The 20,301-nt window shown below is 51.0% G+C and overlaps 6 protein-coding genes across 6 annotated transcripts; 4 read left to right on the forward strand and 2 right to left on the reverse strand.

Annotated features, from left to right (window-relative positions):
- Nucleotides 1-216: 216 nt before the first annotated feature.
- UREG_01848 (uncharacterized protein) lies at nt 217-1,056 on the forward strand (the record flags this gene model as incomplete). Its single annotated transcript, XM_002542286.1, has 1 exon — nt 217-1,056. The coding sequence occupies one exon, from the start codon at nt 217-219 to the stop codon at nt 1,054-1,056; it is 840 nt and encodes a 279-aa protein (XP_002542332.1).
- Nucleotides 1,057-1,657: 601 nt separating this feature from the next.
- UREG_01849 (uncharacterized protein) lies at nt 1,658-3,292 on the forward strand (the record flags this gene model as incomplete). Its single annotated transcript, XM_002542287.1, has 1 exon — nt 1,658-3,292. One exon carries the CDS (start codon nt 1,658-1,660, stop codon nt 3,290-3,292), a length of 1,635 nt encoding a protein of 544 aa, XP_002542333.1.
- A 679-nt stretch (nt 3,293-3,971) lies between these two features.
- Nucleotides 3,972-5,683, forward strand: UREG_01850 (uncharacterized protein; the record flags this gene model as incomplete). The annotated part of the gene is made up of 6 exons (XM_002542288.1): nt 3,972-4,255; nt 4,312-4,443; nt 4,514-4,744; nt 4,809-5,034; nt 5,118-5,466; nt 5,571-5,683. The coding sequence occupies 6 exons, from the start codon at nt 3,972-3,974 to the stop codon at nt 5,681-5,683; spliced, it is 1,335 nt and encodes a 444-aa protein (XP_002542334.1).
- A 567-nt stretch (nt 5,684-6,250) lies between these two features.
- UREG_01851 (U2 snRNP component prp10) lies at nt 6,251-10,003 on the reverse strand (the record flags this gene model as incomplete). Its single annotated transcript, XM_002542289.1, has 2 exons — nt 6,251-9,933; nt 9,994-10,003. The coding sequence occupies 2 exons, from the start codon at nt 10,001-10,003 to the stop codon at nt 6,251-6,253; spliced, it is 3,693 nt and encodes a 1,230-aa protein (XP_002542335.1).
- Nucleotides 10,004-11,239: 1,236 nt separating this feature from the next.
- On the forward strand, nt 11,240-12,031 carry UREG_01852 (uncharacterized protein; the record flags this gene model as incomplete). Its single annotated transcript, XM_002542290.1, has 2 exons — nt 11,240-11,839; nt 11,924-12,031. The coding sequence occupies 2 exons, from the start codon at nt 11,240-11,242 to the stop codon at nt 12,029-12,031; spliced, it is 708 nt and encodes a 235-aa protein (XP_002542336.1).
- Nucleotides 12,032-13,453: 1,422 nt separating this feature from the next.
- On the reverse strand, nt 13,454-18,013 carry UREG_01853 (uncharacterized protein; the record flags this gene model as incomplete). Its single annotated transcript, XM_002542291.1, has 2 exons — nt 13,454-17,537; nt 17,610-18,013. The coding sequence occupies 2 exons, from the start codon at nt 18,011-18,013 to the stop codon at nt 13,454-13,456; spliced, it is 4,488 nt and encodes a 1,495-aa protein (XP_002542337.1).
- Nucleotides 18,014-20,301: the final 2,288 nt, after the last annotated feature.

Raw genomic sequence — 20,301 nt, forward strand, 5'->3', positions numbered from 1 at the left:
TGATGATGGCGTCCAGAGTTCACTAACTATGTAGCTATGCGGGGACAGCGGTTCCGGCAACGAGGAGAATGCCAACAGACAGCGCGAGGACGGGCTTTTCAAAAGACGCACTGTGGCCAGCTCGTTGTCCTTTGATTGATTCTCTACTGATTCGGAGCAGCTCTACCCAAAGCAGAGAACCCAACTACAATTTACTGTCAATCCCCCCGAAACAAAATGGTAGGCCGTCTTGCAGGAAAAGTGGCCATTGTCACCGGCGCAGGGTCCGGGTTCGGTGAAGCCATCGCACACGCCTTTGTCGATGAAGGCGCGCACGTCCTGGTCGCTGATATCGCGGTTGACAACGGCAACCGTGTCGTCAAGGAGATTGAAGCCAAGTCGGGTGCCGGACGAGGCAGCGCGGTTTTTGTCGACTTCAACTGCACGAGCCGCAAGGCCTGGGAAGACGCTCTCGAGCTGGCCCGGCAGAAATGGGGCAAGCTGGACATTGTGGTGAACAATGCGGGAACGACGTACCGGAAAAAGCCCAGCATCGAGGTCACGGAGGATGAGTTTGACAAGATCATTGCGGTCAACGTGAAGAGCATATACCAGAGCGTCGCCGTGACGGTTCCGTACTTTGTCGAGCGAAAGTCGGGCGTGTTTCTGAATACATCGTCCGTCGCCGGGACGAGAGTGAGGCCCGGCCAGGTGTTTTACGGCGGCACAAAGGGCTTCTTGAACACGGTAACTACGCTCTTGATCCCGCCTATTGCTTACTTGCTCACTGGATGTCCAAAAACACAGGTGACTCAGGGTCTGGCCGCCGAATACGGTCCCCAGGGACTTCGATTCAACTCCATCTGCCCTCTTCGCGGCAAGACCGGGCTGCTGGAGATGTTTTCTGGCGTTCCAGACACGCCCGAAGAGCGCGAGCGGTTTGCGCAGTCGGTGCCGTTGAGGCGGATGTCAGAGCCGGCAGATATCGCCAACGCCGCCGTCTATCTAGCGAGCGACGAGGCCTCGTTTATCACCGGTGTGAATTTGCCGGTGGACGGAGGACGGTTGGCGGTCTGAAGAGTTATCAAGCGTCTTATAGGAATACTGTTTTATATCTTTTTACGAGTAATGTACTTTTATAGAGAGGACTTCATTCCGGCGAGTTCTAGCTAGATTCAAATGAAATAATTGCTTTTCCATCTGCCATCGAATGTGGCGCTCTTTTTGGTGGAGATGCCGAGTTTGATTCGCTGCTCGGCCTCGTTATTAATAAGAACCTGGGGATCCTCCAGCCAGCATTCATTCGAGCTTGAAAGCACTTTTACGAGCATTCTGGCCTCGACAGAAGGATATGCCTGCAGCGGCAAGCCAGCCCAAGATACTGGCGCGCGCATGTCAGTTCTGCCGCGCTCGCAAGATCAAATGCGACACGCAGCGACCCAGCTGCAGCTCGTGCATCAACCAGAAGAAGGAGTGCGTGTATATCCTGGAGGTTCCGAAGCGGAGGTAAATGGACTGCATCTGACAGGAAGCTGTGGAAATATGCTGACGCAAAGCCAGGCCATCCACCGCCATCGTCAATGCGCTCCAGGGCGAGAAGAGGGCGCTTGAAGATGCGCTGCTGCGACTGAAGCGAGCATCGCCGGACGAGCTAGCCAGCATCCTGGAGTCCATCCCAATGGTCGATGGGAATATCAGCCTGCAACAGATCTCGCCCACGCCCACGCCGTCAGAAGAGCCCAAGAAGACGATCCGAAGCGACAAGAGACAGCACTCCGACGACGACGGCGCGTGGATCTCGTCCGATGAAGACCTCGACGTCCTGCCGTTCCTCTCGGTCGATGAAGGCGGCAAGGTGGACACGTTTGGCCCTTCATCGGCTCTCCAGGGCCCAACCAAGCCCGTCATGCCCACCGAGTCGCCCGTTGCTGAGCATGTTCGAAACCAGCTCATCGCCAACGCCATCCTGCAGCGACAGCGCGAGCACGATCTGTGCTACCGACCGGACGTCTTTGGCGTCCCGATGGAACTGGCCAAGCACCTGCTTGACCTGCATTGGAATCGCCAGCATCACACATTCCTGCTCACCTACCGCCCGGCCGTCATGAGAGACCTGGTGCAGAATGGGCCGTACTGCTCCGAATTCCTCGTCAACGCCATCTTTGCGTGCTCCAGTAAATACTCGCAGCGCATCGAGGTTCGAGATAACCCGGTTGACTCCTCGTCGACCGGCCGGCGGTTCTTCGCACGCTGCGACCAGCTATTGGCGGAACAGTCGCTGCTGAACTCGTCCAGCATCGCGACGCTGGTAGGGCTGTTGCTCCTTGGATCCACGTACAATGCGCGCGGCGACACCTCCAAGGGATGGCTGTACACCGGCTACGCCCTGCGGATGGTGTATGACCTGGGCCTGCATCTGGACTACAAAGCCACCACCGCCAATGCGGAGGATATCGAGATCCGGCGTCGCGTCTTCTGGGGCGCATTCATCTGCGACAAGCTGCAGAGCCTGTATCTGGGCCGCCCCATGACCATCCATCTCCGGGACGTCCATGTTTCGCGAAACTTCATGGACACGATGGAAGAAAAGGAACTGTGGACGCCATATGTCGACCCGATGCTCCCCACGGAGAGCATGTCTCCAATGTCGCCCGCTCCCACTCCGATCCATTCGGTGTCTACCTTCCAGCAGCTCTGTCTCCTGTCACGGATCATGACCAAGATCATCAACCGATTCTACGTGGTCGGTGCAACGGCCGAAAATGCGAGGGCTAGTCTTCAAGCCATCGACGACGCCCTTATTTCGTGGAAGGATAACCTGCCCGTGGATCTCAAGTTCGAGCCGTGGTCAGACAGCCTGATGACCTCCCAAGTCCGACCGGCCCCAAACGTGATGATTCTAAACGCACTGTACTATTCACTGGTCATCCTGCTTCACCGCCCGTTCATTTCCGATGGCCATCTTCGCTCCGCGGTTCCTCCGGCGAGCTCCTGGAAGAGATGCTCCACCGCTGCGAGAAACATCACAAGCATAGTGCTTGGCTACCAGTCTACGTATACTCTGCGAGGAGCGCCATATCTGTTGAGCTACGCCGTCTATGTGGCCTGCACGATCCATGTACGCAACGCAGCCGCAACTGAGCGGCAACACCCCGGAGAGAACTCGTCCCTGCTCTCTGCCAGTCTACACAGTCTGGACGAGCTCTCTCTTCCCAATGTGGGCGTGTCGAAGCCCGCCAGCATTATCCGCAAGATCATGGCGGCCAATGGACTGCAGCTAGTCTCAGGTAACTATCCCAATCAGTGGCCCTAGTCATCGCTCGAGAACTAACACACATCTTAGAGCCGCCGGGCGTGGACATTCATTCACCGTCGTCCCTAGATCTCGATGCTATTCTACGCATGTTTCCATCGCGGTCTTCGGTCACAGGAGACTTGAACCAGCAAGATAGCTTCGGGCAGGGTTTCCCTCTAGGCACTAACCCATATGCTCCGGAGGATCTCCTCTACGGCTTCATGGACGGAGAGACTCCCTCCTTTCCCGACTTCGCGGCTACAGATAGCGTCTTTCGCATGTAGTAAGCCGGTCCATCTGGGACGCATCCAGGCCCTCCTTGCTGCGGGAGAACACAGTCCCGGTCTCAACACCAGAAAGCGATCTCGGGGCAAAATCGCTGCATTGTGGGGATAGGGCCTGACTAAGCAGCACTGTGGGGAAACAGTGGGGAAGATGTGGGGAAACCGGACTGGCGGAATGTTTCTCTCCGTCACAAACAGCTGCAGAATCTCTCCAGCAGACGGGCACTGCGATGCTGCAAGGATGGCCCGGAGCAGCACGCGTTCAGATGCTGGAATAGCTCTCCGTCTGGGGTCGATGCTTCGATACCCCGGATATCTTGCATATATTGGCGGGATCCCCGCAACCTCGATCCTTCTCCACGGGGCAGTGATCGCGCGTCTGGCTGGAGATTTCGAGCCGTATCACACTCACAATGGGCATGTCCGCAGAAGCCAGCATTGAGAAGGCCTCCTCTCTCGGGGAGGCCACCGAGAAGCGTGACGAAGTTGCCTCGTCGGAATATCAAGAGTACACTGACCTTCTGGCCAAGTTCGACGATACTCGCGTCAAATCGCTTCTTCGTCGAGTCGACATACGCTTGATGCCGCCTCTTGCTATTTTGTATCTTATTGCCTTCGTCGATAGATCCAACATCGGAAATGCGAGACTCCAGGGCTTGGAGAGGGACCTTCAGCTTAGCACTCAGCAGTTTGCTTGGTAATTCCATTAGACTCTTTACCAAACATCGTGTGGCTTTCACTAACGCGTTGCAGGTGCTTGACGATCTTCTTCTTTCCTTATGCTCTATTCGAAGTTCCGAGCAATGTTATGCTCAAGCTGCTAAAACCATCCGTCTGGTTGACACTTATCGTCACCTCATGGGGTGTTGTCATGACTGTGATGGGGTAAGCGCTTCACCTTTCCAAGAACCATGGCTTTCAAAAGGAGTCCATGTCTTCTAACCTAGTTGGTTAGGCTTTGCCAAAACTATTCCGCCTTGCTGGCGTGCCGTTTCTTCTTAGGAGTCTTCGAGGCTGGTCTCTTCCCCGGTTGTGCATTCATCACCACTGCTTGGTACAAGAGATTCGAAGTTCAGTATCGTGTTGCTTTATTCTACACTGCAGCATCCCTTTCGGGTGCTTTTTCCGGGTTGCTTGCCTTTGCAATCGGCAAGATGGACGGTGTCCGCGGCTATAGTGGCTGGAGGTGTGCATTACAGAATCCAAGCTCCCAATGGTGAATGACTGGCTGATGCTGATACCTGCCCTAGATGGCTTTTTATTCTTGAAGGCCTTGCCACGGTGGTTATTTCCACCATCTGCTACTTCCTGATTCCCGATTCACCAGGCTCCGCAAAGTGGCTTTCACCAGATGAAGCACGATTCTTAGAGCTTCGGCTACAGTTCGATGGAAACGACAAAGGCTCAAAGGAAGGGGGTTTCCAGTGGAAGTATGTCATCCAGGGTTTCACTGATAGCAAGGTTTACTTGGGAACTGTAAGTCTAACCCCCTCTCAATTTGGCTGTCTTGGTCAATGGCCACCCATCTACAATGCGATTAAAATCTAACACTATGTCAGATTATGTTCGGCGCCATTTGCACCTGCACATACTCACTTTCATACTCACTACCCACCATGATTAATCTCCTTGGCTATAGCGCCGCCAATGCGCAACTCCTCACCATTCCCGTCTATGCATTTGGCTGCATAATTTGCGTCGCCAACTCTGTCCTCTCCGACCGCTATCGACACCGCGCCGCCTTCATCATCGGCCCCATGTTTATGACAATGGTGGGCCTCATCATCGGCATGGCCGTCGATCCCAACAAGCTCCCCGGCGTCATATACTTTGCCCTTTTCCTTGTCGCCGGCGGTATCTTCTCCGGCATCCCCACCACCGTGGCGTGGATCTCCAACAATCTGGCCGGTCAGTGGAAGCGCGCCGTTGGCATGGCTCTTCAATTCACCATCGGCAATCTCGTCGGCGGAACTGTGGGCTCGAACATCTTCCTTGACAGGGAGAAGCCGAAGTACATGACTGCCTATGCGGTGCTGTTTTCGTTTATTACCTGCTCCTTCTTGAGTGGATGGGCGTTGTTGTTTATGGTTCGCAGGTGGAATGCGCAAAAGGCCGCGCAAGTTGAGGAGGCGGAACGCGAGGGGCGGGACCTGGACGCTGAATGCAAGGATCTGGGTGATAAGAATCCGTACTTTAAGTATACTCTTTAAACGGTTTGTTGGTTTTTGAAGTATTGCCTTGACTGGGCGGATGCGTGTTTATGAGATCAAGAAGATTGGAATACGCTCTGTATTTGCCTCGATTTCAGTCGAGATAATTTTACGAGGCTTTTCCTCATCGCGAGGTAGTTACCTTGTACTGTACATATTAAATCTAACAAACTTCTCCTTCGAAAAAAGCCTTGATTATTATTGCATGACCCAAAACGCAGAATTCCCCGTCATAAACCGCAATACTTTATTAATAATCTTGAGGAAGAATGTGATACTCAGTCAGTCTGTGCATTGTTCCAAAAGTATAAAATATATTGATTACAGGTACATAAAAGAACGAAATACCATAACCCTGGAAAGCACCTAATTGAGCACATTTGAACAGAATGCATACTTGAACGAGAGACAACTGTATATCCCAAAACTTGAGGCAGAAAGGTTAGTAAGAGAAACAGCAAGCTCAGTCTAGCCACTTAAAATCAGAGAACAATCGCTAATTCACTTCTCGCCAACCCTTCATCCGGTAAGTACGGATAATATGGAATCATCGAATCCGCACCCTGGACGTAGGCGTCGTTGTACAATCTCCAGTACGGCGTGCGCACTTTACGCGCCGGATGGAACAACCCAGCCCAAACATAATTCATCACGATGCCGCTCCCGACGGCCATGCGAATCGCTTCAATGGCCTCGATAATACGGTCAATGACGTGGGGACTCGTTTCGAAAAGGTTTGGATATAGGAGATTGAGAAGATGGACCATGGCGTCCTCACATCCCAAGCCAACGACACCTAAAGCGATATGCTTGACGACACTGGCAGCTGTTTGCCGATGGACTTGGTCACGATCAATGAGCGCGTCTTCCAGAAGTGGTGTGACAGCGTAAACGTAATCTTTGGCCATTTCGCCAATATATTCGAAGAGGAAGGACATGGCTTTAAGAACACCGTTTTGCACATTTAATTCAGGCACACGGTATTCATTCATAAGAGCTGGCAAGACTGTGAACGGTGCACAGGTTTCGGCAACAATACCAATGGCAACAGCTGTGCACACGCGTGATTGACGTTCTTGAACACGGAGATTGTTAAGTAAAGTTGCCAACACGTCTTGCGGGCCGATTGCTTTTGCGATGAAACCAAATGTGTTGTTAGCCGCTCGACGAATGCCTTTCTTGTGAGCTTTAAGCATGTCAAGTAATTCGAAACAAATACGCATCCATTCACGTGCATTGACCGACTCTGGACCTCTATCGGCGATACGACCGACAAGGTCGATGGTATTCTCCTGTACTTTTTCGTGTCGATTTCGAAGGATGGGCGTAAGCCGCGGTAGAAGATCTCTGATCGGAGGTTGCATCTGGTTGATACCGACGACGGTGACAATAGAACGCAAGGCACCAAGGATCGACCCAAGTACCTCAGGGTATTCTTCGCCAAGGTATTCGTAAAGGAAAGTGCCTAATTTACCCATTAAGGCGTCTTCTCCGCACTGCTTCATAACCATTGCAATGCGGGAGATAAGGTCTGCTGCTTGTTGACGAACTGTTGCGGATTTGTTGTTGAGCCGCCATAAGATTGTGCTAACAATCTGAGGAAGGTAAGGCTTGCAACGGGTTCCAAGGGCATTGACAACTGTTCCAAACCCGTTCAGGATGATGATATCTTCGACGCTTTGTTCTTGGAATGCGAAAAGCACGCCATCGATCAGTCTCTCCTCCAACCTTTCGCCAATATCCGCAGCTCCAAGAGATGCAATAAGCTTCTCGATCGTTTCGATTGTCATTTTTCGATATGGCTCACTTTCATCCTTTAGGTTGTTGACAATCTTCTCCAATATCTCACTGACGCCAACTTTCTGTCCCAAATCGACAGTGGTTTCAACAACCTGGCGGAAATTCCTCCTATCGAGAGCCATACGTCTCACCCAGAAGCATTTGAAAAAATCTTGGAGTACATGCTCTTTGAGATAAGCTGCTGTAACACCGTCCGTACCTGCACACTGAGACACGACCTTCAAAACTACCTTTTTCATTTCTTCATCCGGGGAAGAGAACTCTCGCAGGATTATTTCCATGATTTGGCTCGTAAAGTAGTTTGCACCCTCTTCATCCATGAGAGGAATGATGTACCCAACAGCCTTAAGGAAACCTGCAAGGCCTTTACCACGCTGCTTTCGGGCACCCATCCACAACGGGCCAAGGATGTCCTGGAAACTCTCGATACCATAGGGATTAGCGGCTTCTGCGAGAGCAGCAATAGCTAAACTGGTTACAGTCCGGACTTTGGCTTGTTCGTCACTGAGATTTGGCCCAATGCAGTCTACCAAGCCTTGCAGATGCGGCAGAACCGCACAACCCATAAGAATGGGAATCTGTTGCACGATCTTAACACCTGTATGTCGGGCTTGCCATGACTTCTTACTTCGGCAAACAGCTCTTAGGAAAGGAAGCAAGGCTGGGATTCCCAGGGCGGAAGCCACCACGGCGAATGCTCGTGCTGTGGTGTTTCGGACGTACTCGTCGACATGATCAATATCAGGGCGCATAGTACTGATCATATGAGCAAGCCCGGCAGCTTTACTAAGATTCGAGATAATTTCCCTGCCCTCCACACGGGCGTAGTAGTCTTGATCGATAAGGAGCGGCTCAATGACAACAAGGATCTTATGGACGTATGGCCGAACAAGGTCATCAAGCTTATACAGAACACGATCAATGACTTTAACGAGCAAATGACGTTCTTGATCCTCCAATGTTTTTTCCATTAGTAACGGTAGAATCTGATTGAAAAGAGCACCAGCTCCAAACTGTCGTGCATTGTCGGTGAGTTGGCGCAGAGCCGTTTTTCGCATTGGCGGGGTGCCGTTCTTGACTTTCAGGAGCAGTCTCATGATTTTCCGCTCCTTGAGTTCCTCGACGGACATTGTATTCTCATCGGCTCCATCTACAAGCTTGCCGAAGTATTGCATATCTTCAGCTTTGAAAAATTGTAAATCCCCAACTCCAGGAATGTCAGTTGGCAACTGTTTGCTCATGAGACGAGCATTTTCAGGCTCCTGCATCATGAAGCCACCGATTCCACTCGCATTGGCGACGGGGGCCGGAGTGGCCATCATTTTCCTCGCGGGAGTTCGGATGGGGGCATATCCAGGGGGAGGTTCGAGAATTTTATACCCTTCGGAAGGAAGCATCATATCCAATTCCTCGTCCGAAAGAGGTGCATTTCTACCGGAGATATCTGACCCAAAAGTCACAGGGACCATTGGAACAGCAGTTTGTGAGGGATGTATGGGTGTTGCAAGTCCTTGATGTCCGACCGGTGTAGCCGCGGTAAGAGACGGAGCCTGATCCCACCTCGATCTCCGTTTGGTAGCCTCCGTGGGCGCTGCAGGAGCAGGCGTCTGGTCCCATCTTGAACGTTTGGGCTTGGCGTCAGCAGTTTCGGTACTCTCAATTGCAGTGGGGGCTTCTGACGCTACATCCCATCTCTGTTTTCTCTTCCTCCCGGTAGAAACTGCCATAGCAGAGCCCGCATCTTGGTTTTCTTTATCGCCCTCATCGATTTTCAGGCTAGCCTCATGCTCGACAAAGTCACCCTCTCCTTTTACTTTTTGATCCGCAATGAGCTTCTTAACACGCTCTTCTTCCTTCTCGAGTTCCCGAAGGGCCATGATCTCGCGATATGTCTGTCCCTCGGCCCCAACATTTGCGTTGATATTCTCAGCAAAGGGATCGGCGCGGGTCGGGGTGAGAGGACCGCGATTGAAACGGCGTTTCTGGTAGTCAGATTCCCGCTCTGAAATCCTAGCAGCTTTCTCGCGACCCAGAAGGATGTCTTCTTCTTCAACACCTTTCCCGCTAGCGAACTCGCTCATTTGATCTTTGCTTGCGGTGTATTGTCCAACAAGCCGGTGGCCTTGATCGGCATCAGCGTCTGGCATGTCTTCATCGTCACCGTCGACGGCGATAGAAGTGTTGTAGCCAGCATATTTATCTGTCCCATTCCGTTCATAGAGCGTGGTGTCGAAGGATTCGGTCAAGGAAGCCTTGGTGGAAAAGTCAGTTCGCTGGCTGGATGGATCAAAAGTCTTTGAACCTTTTTTTGCCGCAGCTAGAGCATTACGCTCTGACTGAAGGCGTTTGATGGCCTCAAACTCGGCTAGACGCGACAATGTTAGTTGTGCTGGGCTGTACGGATGAGGATTCGGTTTTGGCATACCGTCTGACATGGTGGCAACTGAGTATACTCAGACCCAATTACATGAAATTCCTGAGAGGTAGCATAGAAGGTATGAGAATACTTATTGTAGCAACACGAAACGACTTTTCACCCTTTGTCTCTCCTGCCTTGACGTTGATGGATGGAAGACCGCAACGATGCACCTGGTCGCATCTTCAAAGCCATCGAAGGCGGACGTCTCGATTTGATTACTAATGAATCACGTGAATAACTAATGACTAAATAATGACTAATAACTATCCCTCGATGAGCGCCTCAAGCTGTTGGGCGGCGCAGTCAAGTCGATGCGCCGGAGAATTAGTTATCTTTTCTTTCTGGATTGCCAATGACTTCCATGCAGATCGTGATACATAACTATGAAAGCGTAGGGCCCTCACTTGACGTGTCTGTCAGTCCTTGGAACCCAATCAGCCGGATAGCCAGCGCCCAAAACAATCCGATATGCCCGATGGCCCCCAAGAGCCACAAAAGGCTGAAATGGACAATCACTGCCGGGAAGAGAAGGCTTCCAGAACGGCGTTGCTGCTGGCAGCATTGAAGATCTTCGTGGGGAATCGCTTTTCCATGTCGCTTGGATCCGATCACTTCATCTCAACGTGCTGAATTCTGGATTTCCCACTGTTGAACGGGCTGGTCAGCTTTGCGAGCAAGAAATTAGTTTCGGTGAAGAGGCTGGGGCACTCCATGGATGATGGCGTCCGTCCACCCTCCCCCAACCCCCCAGGAACGTTGTCAAGCGCCGCATTCTTGACAGCCAATTTTAGTCTCCAGCTTGACTTTGACGGAGAATGCTCGAGCCGCCAACAGGGGGCCAGGGTGCGAGTGTACCCTTGTCAAACTGTATGCACACTCCCTCCCAATTTTCTGCAGCCTGTGTTGGTTGGCGTTGCGCCGTTGCCTCACACGCAATGAGTCTATTATTATGATTTCTTTTCTTATCACTCCACACTACTGTGGTCGATTCTCGAATGGCTAGCTTGACGAACAAGGGCAAAAGACCCTCTCAAACCATCTCAGCTCGAGTATTTAAAGGTGGCGAGTCTGACGGAATGCTCAATGGAACCACCCAGCTGCTATATATTCCCGCAGACAACCCAGGCTTGCACCAGCAAACAGCCGTTGGCTTCACCGAATAATCAACTGCCTCAGGCTCTTGTTTCTGCCGCCACGTCTCTTGCCTCTTTTCTTCTTTGCTATTCCATTACCTTGAAGTCCTCCGATCGCAATGCATCTGCTCAGCCTCCTCTCCTCTTCCCTGCTCATTTTGGGTGCTGCCTGCGCCCCGATCGAGCATGAAGCATCCATGTCGATGTCAGGTCTTGGAAATCTTCTGAAAAACATTCGACCCAACCATGGAGGAGGGTCCTGCGGCACGTCAAAGGTTTCGTTGCCCGAAACTGGCAACGGTGCTGAACTCCCATCCCCCGCTTCTGAATTGGCCCTTAAATACATCACTCTCGGCGTCGGGACCCAGAACTATACATGTGCCAACCTCGAAAAGTCCGCAAAGCCAGCTTTGGTTGGTGCGGTAGCGACGCTTTACGACGTCTCCTGCCTTGCTAGTCAGTCCTCATGGTTTCTGGATATGTTTGCACGTATGGTTGTGAGGCTTCCAGTGCGCATGGTCAACCGTCTGGTACCCAAGTATCTTGGTTCAGAAATGCAAGGGCATCACTACTTCGAGGGCCGTGTTCCACTGTTCGATCTCCGAACCAACGGCCACAATGATTATGCCTATGTTTCGGTCGCCGCAAAGGTCCCTGCGCCTCAAAATCGTGATGTTGACTGGTTAAGACTCGACCGTGTGGATGGGTCTGGAATTGAGGTATGCGCGAAACGAATAGACATTTTGCCAAAATTCGGGCGCTTGATCCCTTTCTTCAATTGCTAACACCCCCCTTCAATCCAGGCCGTTTACCGTGTCAAAACCACCGCCGGAAAAGCGCCAACCAGCTGCAAGAATATGCCGGACCAATTCGAAGTCAAGTATATCGCGCAATACTGGATGTATGGATGATACTTCCTCGTCGCCGCAAACAAACCGTACGCCCCACAGGGGGCCTCCGAAACGAAGGCTTGTACTCTCATTTTTCCAAATGTTTCGGGCTCAATAATAAGCGATCCAGATGAGAACTGGACGGATATAGAGATGGACAGCCTAGCTTCTTATTCCGTACAAAGGTTATATTTTTTGTTTATAGATAATGACTACTTTGTACATACATACATCTTTGGTCCAAGACTCCGCCATACTGTTGATAGTCAGGAGCCACAAATATCAAACTACCTTTTGAATCTGAATCCCATTGTTTCATAATTCGCTCAATTGGCGCAAACATACCCTGCTGGCAGCTGTTCTACCGGCTCCTTAAGAAACGCACCCAACAAACTGTCCGAGCGAGAACGCCAGGGGTATGTGCAGGATCACAAATTGTTTACCCCTGCATGTTCGGGTTTGAAGCTAATTAGGCGTTCGCCAAGCTTAATCCGCTTAAGCCCACGCTTAACACGTGTATTAAACTGTTAAGCCTGGTGATGAATTATCCATAATTAACAGCAATTGTGGAGCCGCTCTACTATTAATAACTAATTAACTAGCAAGGGACTTAACTTAATTCGCGAATTAACTCGTGCCAACGTGAATTAAGTGTCTCCACGGAGCTCAACTTTGCTTTCAGTCGATGCCAATTATGGGCCAAGTCACGCATGCAACATGGGAAACGACGAGGATATGAATAGAAACTGGATGGTTTTCGGGGAAGAAGCTATGCTCCACTTTAACCTCGCTTGGAGGGTTAAGTAAAGAGTTGAGAGTATAATGATACATCAATCATTGGCGCTTAGCTATCAAGACTCGTTGCCACGGTCCTCCTGCATGTCAAAATGCGAAAGACCAAGAACCGGCTGAACGGAATGGCAGTCTGGAGTCATGAACGATAATGGTCAGGTGAGGTAAAGAAAATAGGACTAGGATACATGCGCAGAGAGGAAATCAGATACTAACTCGACCGCTCGCCACCAAGTTCGCTAAAATGAGCTCAGACATCCAACCTATACACTGGAAAGAAGCACGGGAAGATGCAGATTAAAAAAGGGATAAGTTATAATTTCAAATCGAGCGGACCAGCCTTGGCACGAAAATTGAAGACAAGATGAATATAATGTTGGAGAAATAGCAGTATCGCTAGGCAGAACAGAGATGGCCTGGCGTATGCTAGCCGGTTGCCCAATGCGGTCTTAATTCTAAGACACGAAGAAGAAAAGTACTGTGAAAATAAAATGCCAATCTTAAAATGGTTTCTTTCATTCATTTCATGCAGTCGTAAATGTCGTAGAAATCGTAACACGGCGGCGCAAAATGCCCGGCCGGTTTCAAAAAGGGTTGAATGTAAAAAGATATGAGTTCCGGGGAGGAATCAAAAACCGTCATTTGGCGGTTTCACACGCTCACCGTCCTTCGTGTCACTTCACTTGGCTTTTGTGCATAGGCGATCAACAACTTGAAGCCAGTGCCGCGTCTTTGACACTCGCGCAAAAGCCGCCGATCAGCCCAAATGCTGTTGTCGATATTACCTTCTGGCAGGACTGGTGCTTCATAGCACCTAGTGTACCACCAACGGCCAACTTTGGCAACCATCCTTGCGATACATTCATCGTTGGATTCTGAGGGCGATGGATCTGAAAGCAGATCGCCAAGGGAGACGTTCACATCAGAAGGAGGCCGTGTATGGCTATGGCTCCCAGGAATGGTAGATGCCGACGGTGGAGGGAAGGAATCAATTGGTGTAGTCGAGTTGGTAGGGGCGGTTGTATGACTAGAGCTGGACGTATCTGACGATTTCATGATTGTCCCCGCAACGGGAACTACGACCATGCATCGATTCAGATTCTGAAATCCACGTTTTCCGAGAAGCTTTTGGATATTATCGCTGGCTGGCTTCAGACTGATGCTGGGGTCTGTCGCGAAGATGCGTTCTTTGAGTTTTCGAACCGCTTTGCGAGTTCGACTTCCCATGTTCACCATATCCAGGTCCAGTATGGTCATCTCCAGATAACCACCGGTGCGAAGAACTCGTTTGCATTCAGAAACTGCATTTCTTAACCCGATTTCAGAGCAAGCAGCCGGAAAGCGCAAAATTGCAGCAGTGAAGAACCCCTTGGGAAATGGAAATGGACTTTCAAAAATGGCATGATGAACAGAGCGGTGGTTCGCTGGGGGCTCCCAGGCTGCGGGATTGCTGCTGGTGGATCCGGACGGGAAAATGCTGAGATTGTAGATTGTGGCTGTTGGGTAGGTTAAAGCGCAGTAGAAAGACCAATCGTCGTTACCAAGGCCATCGATTACAAGAATGCGGGATTGATCTTCGCTTCGCACGTGGTTTTGCGCTGGGCTGAAGAGAACTCGGCCAAAGGATAGCCAACGGCTTGTCATTAGAGACCCCGAGCGCAGGTTTGCCTGCGCAAGAGCTCCAAGCCGTTCGCGCTCCGCAATATCTAAAAGAGTGGCGTTCTTCTGACGATCGGGCTCCTTGCTTTGAGATCCATCGTAATGTGTGGCCTGACGGTTCTGGGGGACTTCGAGCGATGACATTGTGTCTAAAGTTGCCGAAGTCGGGATCGTTTGACTGCGTTCAGAATAATACGAATATAATTCGCTAAGAGACACAGGGCTGGATAGAGCTGCTGAAGATGAATGCAGTGCTGAAAGTATCATGGAGCGGCTCAAATGTACAGAGTTCGTTGGGAGCGAAGACATAGGCGTGGTCACTTGAGAGCACTCTGATTGACATGACAACCTTGTGTTATCTCCCATCGCATTCAAACCCGCCTGTAGCACTCTGCTTGCCCGTGCCGCCAACTGAAAAGAGTTTCGATTCGACAAGCCAATTTCTTGAGTGGGTGGAGTTAGCACTTTGTCGATGAAGTCGTCGTACTCGTACCAAATTTCATCTTCAGTTAGTTTCGAGCCTGGAGCAGGCACGACAGCTGTGATGGCACCGAGACTCTTGCGACTCTCGGTGCTGCTAGATCCAGAAACATCAGATCCCTTTCTGGGGGAAATGACCAAAAATTCAGGATCATCAGTAGGGAAGTAATGGGAATCGGCGGCTCCAGGAACAGGTGCGACGGGACGGGCCTCTAACATGTCCGTCATCAAGGGTCGAGAACTAATATTGTTCGAAGAAGAGAAAGCCGCAGAACAATCAGGATAATCAGGACTCGATACACCGCCGTCACATAGTGCTGTGATAGACGGCATATCAGCTCGACTAAAAGGCCGAGAGAAAGACTGTGGTGGAGGTTTATGTTGCCTATTTTCTCTAGGCACAACAACGGGTATTCTTCCCACAGATTTTAGACGTGTTGAACCAGACGGTCTGGGCTTTAATTCGGGTGTACTAGGAGATGTATCTTTGCCAAAGAACACCTTGGGTGAGGAAGGACGCCGTTCGAATGTATATTCAGCCAAACCAACAGGCGGGGCTGGCAATAAAACTGATTGCTGCCTTTTGAGGTCGATTACGGATGATGGCTCTTGGATGTCTGCTTCCGTAGGCGGTGATTCCTCGATACGGTTAAGGATGTCCTCAAGGGAGTCCGATTCAATGGGATCACAGTCAACGAGTGCGTAATGCGCCACTGTTCGTGATGTTGGAACTTTCGAAACAGAGACTGGAACCTTCGTGATGGACGCCAGATCGGACTCGGTAAAATGCTCTTTTCGACGTAGCTGGTGGCTTCTCTGGAAAAAATTCCATTTCCCAAGCTTTTGTGATTTTTTCTTCTTGGACTCTTGGATGTCCTTCGGTTCATCTTCTCTTGCCATGGTGGATGCATCGGACTGGGAAATAGAGGTGCGATAAGTAGTAGAACTATCCACAGGAGGAGCCAATCTTGGAACGTCTGTGTTTATAGAGAGCGCCCCGTTGCCGCTACTTTTGGTAAACAAATTGGGTTTGCGAAATGAACGGCGTTTGGCAATTGTAGGCGCTGGGTTTAATTCCCCCTTTGATTTGGAGAGCGATACGGTTGATGTGCCACTCATAGGTTCCGGAGAATGGACAAAACGTCCGGCTGACGAAATCAGGGACTCAGATGACTGATTGTAGAATTTGGCCGTCCGTGAAGGGATCTGGGAGCTCAAGCTTGAAGTGACGCTCAAGCCACTAACACTTTGTTCGCTGCAAGTCCGACTCAGCTTCGAGCCGTCACCTGCGCCACCAGTTATAATGACCGGTTCCAAACGATCTAGCAGAAAGTCATCCAGGTCGGAATGCCCCCTGCTAACATTGCCCGTGGATCCATTGGTACTTGTAGATCTGGCACGGCTGGCATTACTTCCAATGCTGGTCCTTCTTCCGCGTTGGGCATATCTACTATAGCCTTCGTGTCCTGTACCGGCTGCTGGTCCACGACGGGTTTTATCCACGGGTTCAGACCGAGATAGTTCAGGGGAAGCTCTTGATCTTTTGGAGAAAAACCCGAAACGCCTAGCTCCACTGTCCTCCTTCTGGTCTTTCGATTCCTTGACAAGGACTGACTTCTTTCTAGAGAGTACCTGGCCGGTAGAGGCTGTAAAAGACGGATGAGAATCAATTTTCTCAAATTTGCTGGGCGATGGAGATGGGTGGGGAATTCGTGAAGAGGATTTCGATTGGAGTGAGTCAGTCGATACATTGCGGAGGATTGGATTTTCTGCAGATTTATTCACGTGGCCACTTTCAGCGGAGCTTTGACGTCTATGTGCAGGTAATCTCGAAGACGGAAGATTGCTGTGAATCACAGGCGACGCTTGTAGCTCTAGGGTTTCAGTACCTGTGCGACTAGGCCTTGCCGGGTATTTGGGCGGAGTCACAGTTTTCGAATACTGAAAAGCCTCAATCCTTTGAAACTTTTGAGGAAGCTTAGTTGAACGGTCGACATTTAAACCTTCCTTCTCGTTGGCCGCAGCATTTTGCTGAAAAGTCATTTCCTGTCTAGGGCTTTTCGGATCAGAATGTGGCGTTTGCAGGTGTAAGCGCGGTTGGGTTTCGGATTTTATTGCACTCTCAAGGTCAAGCTGCGTTTTCGTTGGGAGCTTCGACCCCGGCACTCGTACCGGCTCCGTCTGGGATCTTTGGGGCCCTTTTGGAAATACCGGAACATCTTTCGTTGCGCCTGGGTAAGATGCACCGGAGACATGGTAGCGCGGCGGGTGGGAACGAAATAGTGATGGGCTGGGTTGTCTCAAACGGGAACCAACTTTGGAGGAATGAGTGAGCCCAGGTGAGTAGGATGACAGCGATGTTGGGGTTGATGTCCTGCTACTCCAAAGCCCTGGCGATTCTGAATATCTAGTCGAAGGGCTGCTCGTAAAGTTGGGTGTTGGCGGAGGGAGATTCAATGTGCCCCCTGCTGATAGTCCTAAAAGTTCGGGAGCAATAGTTTTATTCATGTCAGGCTGGGGTGTCTCAACAGGGGTCACTGGTGTTCGCGCTGGAGGAGGTGGTGGGAAACGCTTTGTCGAGTCACTCAGAGGTTCACTTGTACCAGTAGTCTCAAGGTCACGACGGGGCTTCGGCGAAGGTGGCCGTGGTTTGCTATGCCCAACATACCCTTCAATGGAAGGGGCTTTTCTCCGCAAAACATTTCGCGGAGATTTTGCGGAAGTTCGAGATGTCATTGATGTGTTCTTTGACGATGATAACGGTTCCACGTGAGGTAACGACGAAGCCCCAGGGGCTAAAGCTCGAGGCAGCCCAAGATGTTGACTTAGCCCCTTCGACTTGGTAACATTAGTTCCAATGTTATCACGCTGCCTCGTCTCAGGTTCCGGTGCGCCGGGATATCTACTACCCTTAGGTAGTGACGGCGTATATTTAAAGGAAGCCTGCGATTTCGGAGTTGCCGATCTCATGCTCGACGCAGTTGGGATTCTCGACGATCGTGACACGGGGGCAGCCGGGGCAGTCTCCGCCGAGGAGGGCGTACCGACTCGACTGGGTTTGCGGGACGACATCCTGCAAGCCTTTCAGATAACATTGATGGCGACGCTGACGAGGAGCAGCTGTATTAATTGCGCTGGGAAACATCACGGCCAGAGAATAGTGAACCGGTGAAAACCGACATCCGGCTAGGACAGCGAAGCAAAGGTGAGCTTGCGGGTTGCCACACAGGTCCTGCTCACTTACTCTGAACTAGAACCAATCCGTTTATTAATGAAACCGTGTAACCTGCCGGAAAAAGGGCACCAGGCGCAAAGTAATAAAGGTAGAGGTGTGAACCTTTGGGGGAATCAACGGTAGAGCTGTCACAACAAGAAGCTTGGTCAACGCCGAAAAAGCCTAACTCAGAATAAGAATCAAAACGGAAATTGGGGCAAAACCAGAATTAAAAAACGGCGAAAACCACCCGTCGGCACAGTAATATAGTCCGAGAAGGCGCAGAAGAAATAATCCTCTCTTTCGATGTATAACTGTCCGCCGGACTTCGCCACACAGCGGGGCGTGCGGTGTGTGGCTAAACCGGGGCGTGGCGGTGGTGCGTTGAAGGAATATAAGGCGTCAACGGCCGACCACGTCAATGATTCTCATGCAGCCCAAGAGAATCTCAGCGCAGATATGTTTTGCGCAGTGCTGGGAACACTGTCGGCAGAGAGCATGGAATCGAGGAATGTTTCCATTGTTAGCTGAAAGGAGTCCGTCCTGGATTAAAAGGGGTGCACATGGAGTGGATATCGGCCCCCTCCGCAGCTTGGAGATTGTATGCTCTCACTGGAGAGATCAACTACCGACGGTACATGACTGGAGGAGCGCACAGTTGCTTGAATCATTCGTAAATGTTGCTCGATTAGGATAGATAAGACTGGGGATGTGTGCCGCCCCAACGAGCCAACGGCATTTGGGAAGTAGGGGTTTTTGCATTGGAATTAGTGAAGAGTCAAGGGAAAACCTCCACTTTGCGAGAGGATCCAGTCGTCGAGTATCTTTTGTCCTATCAGGCTTGAGGGAGGTCAGAAATGCCTGCAGGTCACTAGCACCGAGCGAGCTGAGAGCCGACATGCATTTGCTGCACAGTGCTGGGTCTTCGATTAGTTTCTCCTGCGGCAGAGAGAAACCCTTGGCCTGGAGCTTGCTGGAAGAAAGCCCCAAGCAAAGGATTGGCTGGTGACGAGTGAATGAGCAAGGATGCTCTCAAGTTGGGGAAATCCAAGATCAGTCTCGACGAGGATTCGGTCAACGTCCAAAAAGTCACGGTGGCAATCACGGGGCCTGAGGCTCTCCGGTCATCGGACAAAAGCTATTCTTAGCAGCCGTCCCTCAGAACAATGTAATCAACTATCTCTCGAGAAAGAAATCCGCAACTGAACCGATTCAACAAGATCGCCGCACCGTGCCGAACCGTCAAAGTGCAACCACGGAACCACCGACGTCCATCCAACGACATCATCTCTAGACAAGAAATGCTGCTTAACTCTGATCACTCCTCTTCCCGTCTCCCGAGATAATACCTGTCTGAAAATAGCGTCTGTGCGAATGTTCGAGCCTGCTGAGGGGAATCGCATCGAGCTTGGAGAGTGGGGTGCGCGTTGCCGTCTCCAGACATCGAACTGGGGCCCATCGCAACCAGTCACGCCGCAGAAGGCCAAAGTGCCGCGATGATTCGCAGACAAGATGCTTCAACCCTTGGCCACGGCGCCTGTGATTTGCAGGGGTACTCTTTTTCACCGTGTGGCGAATTTCAAGTATGCGACAGGGCACAGAAGAATGTCGTTAGTAATTGCTATTATCATTTGGGAACCGATTCAGGTCAGGGGTCCTTGGTTCGGAGGCCGGCGAGGCCACATCGAAGATAATAGTTGCCGTTCCAACATTCAGCAGTCGAGGACTTGAGTTTCGATCGTTTATTCAGTTACCGCGGGTGCCTGACTTGCCACATTCAACTGAGCTTGCAGATGTGCTACTGTGCCTGGCTAGCGAACGAAAGCTCACAACAAGTGGACACATGTTTTAAAAGGCTCTATACTCCATATTGAATTGCTTAAAGCTTCAGCAGCCCTATCGCAGGAACAACGCATCGATCAGCTCTCCCAGAACCTGCATAATGACATCACGCCATGTTGCGCCATGAATATTCGGACCTCAGTTTGCCCGTCCTTGCGCACTGCGCAGTATCCCATCGAGACCGAGGACACGATGTTGATGCTTTGATCCCCAAGTATGTTTTACAGCCAGTGGTTACGGTATGACAGAGTTGGGACGGCTGGCTGGCTCGAGTGTGGGAATTCCAAGTTCGAATGTCAAAGTG

The sequence above is a fragment of the Uncinocarpus reesii genome, genomic scaffold (assembly GCF_000003515.1).
Source record: "Uncinocarpus reesii 1704 scaffold_1 genomic scaffold, whole genome shotgun sequence".
Lineage (NCBI taxonomy): Eukaryota > Fungi > Ascomycota > Eurotiomycetes > Onygenales > Onygenaceae > Uncinocarpus > Uncinocarpus reesii.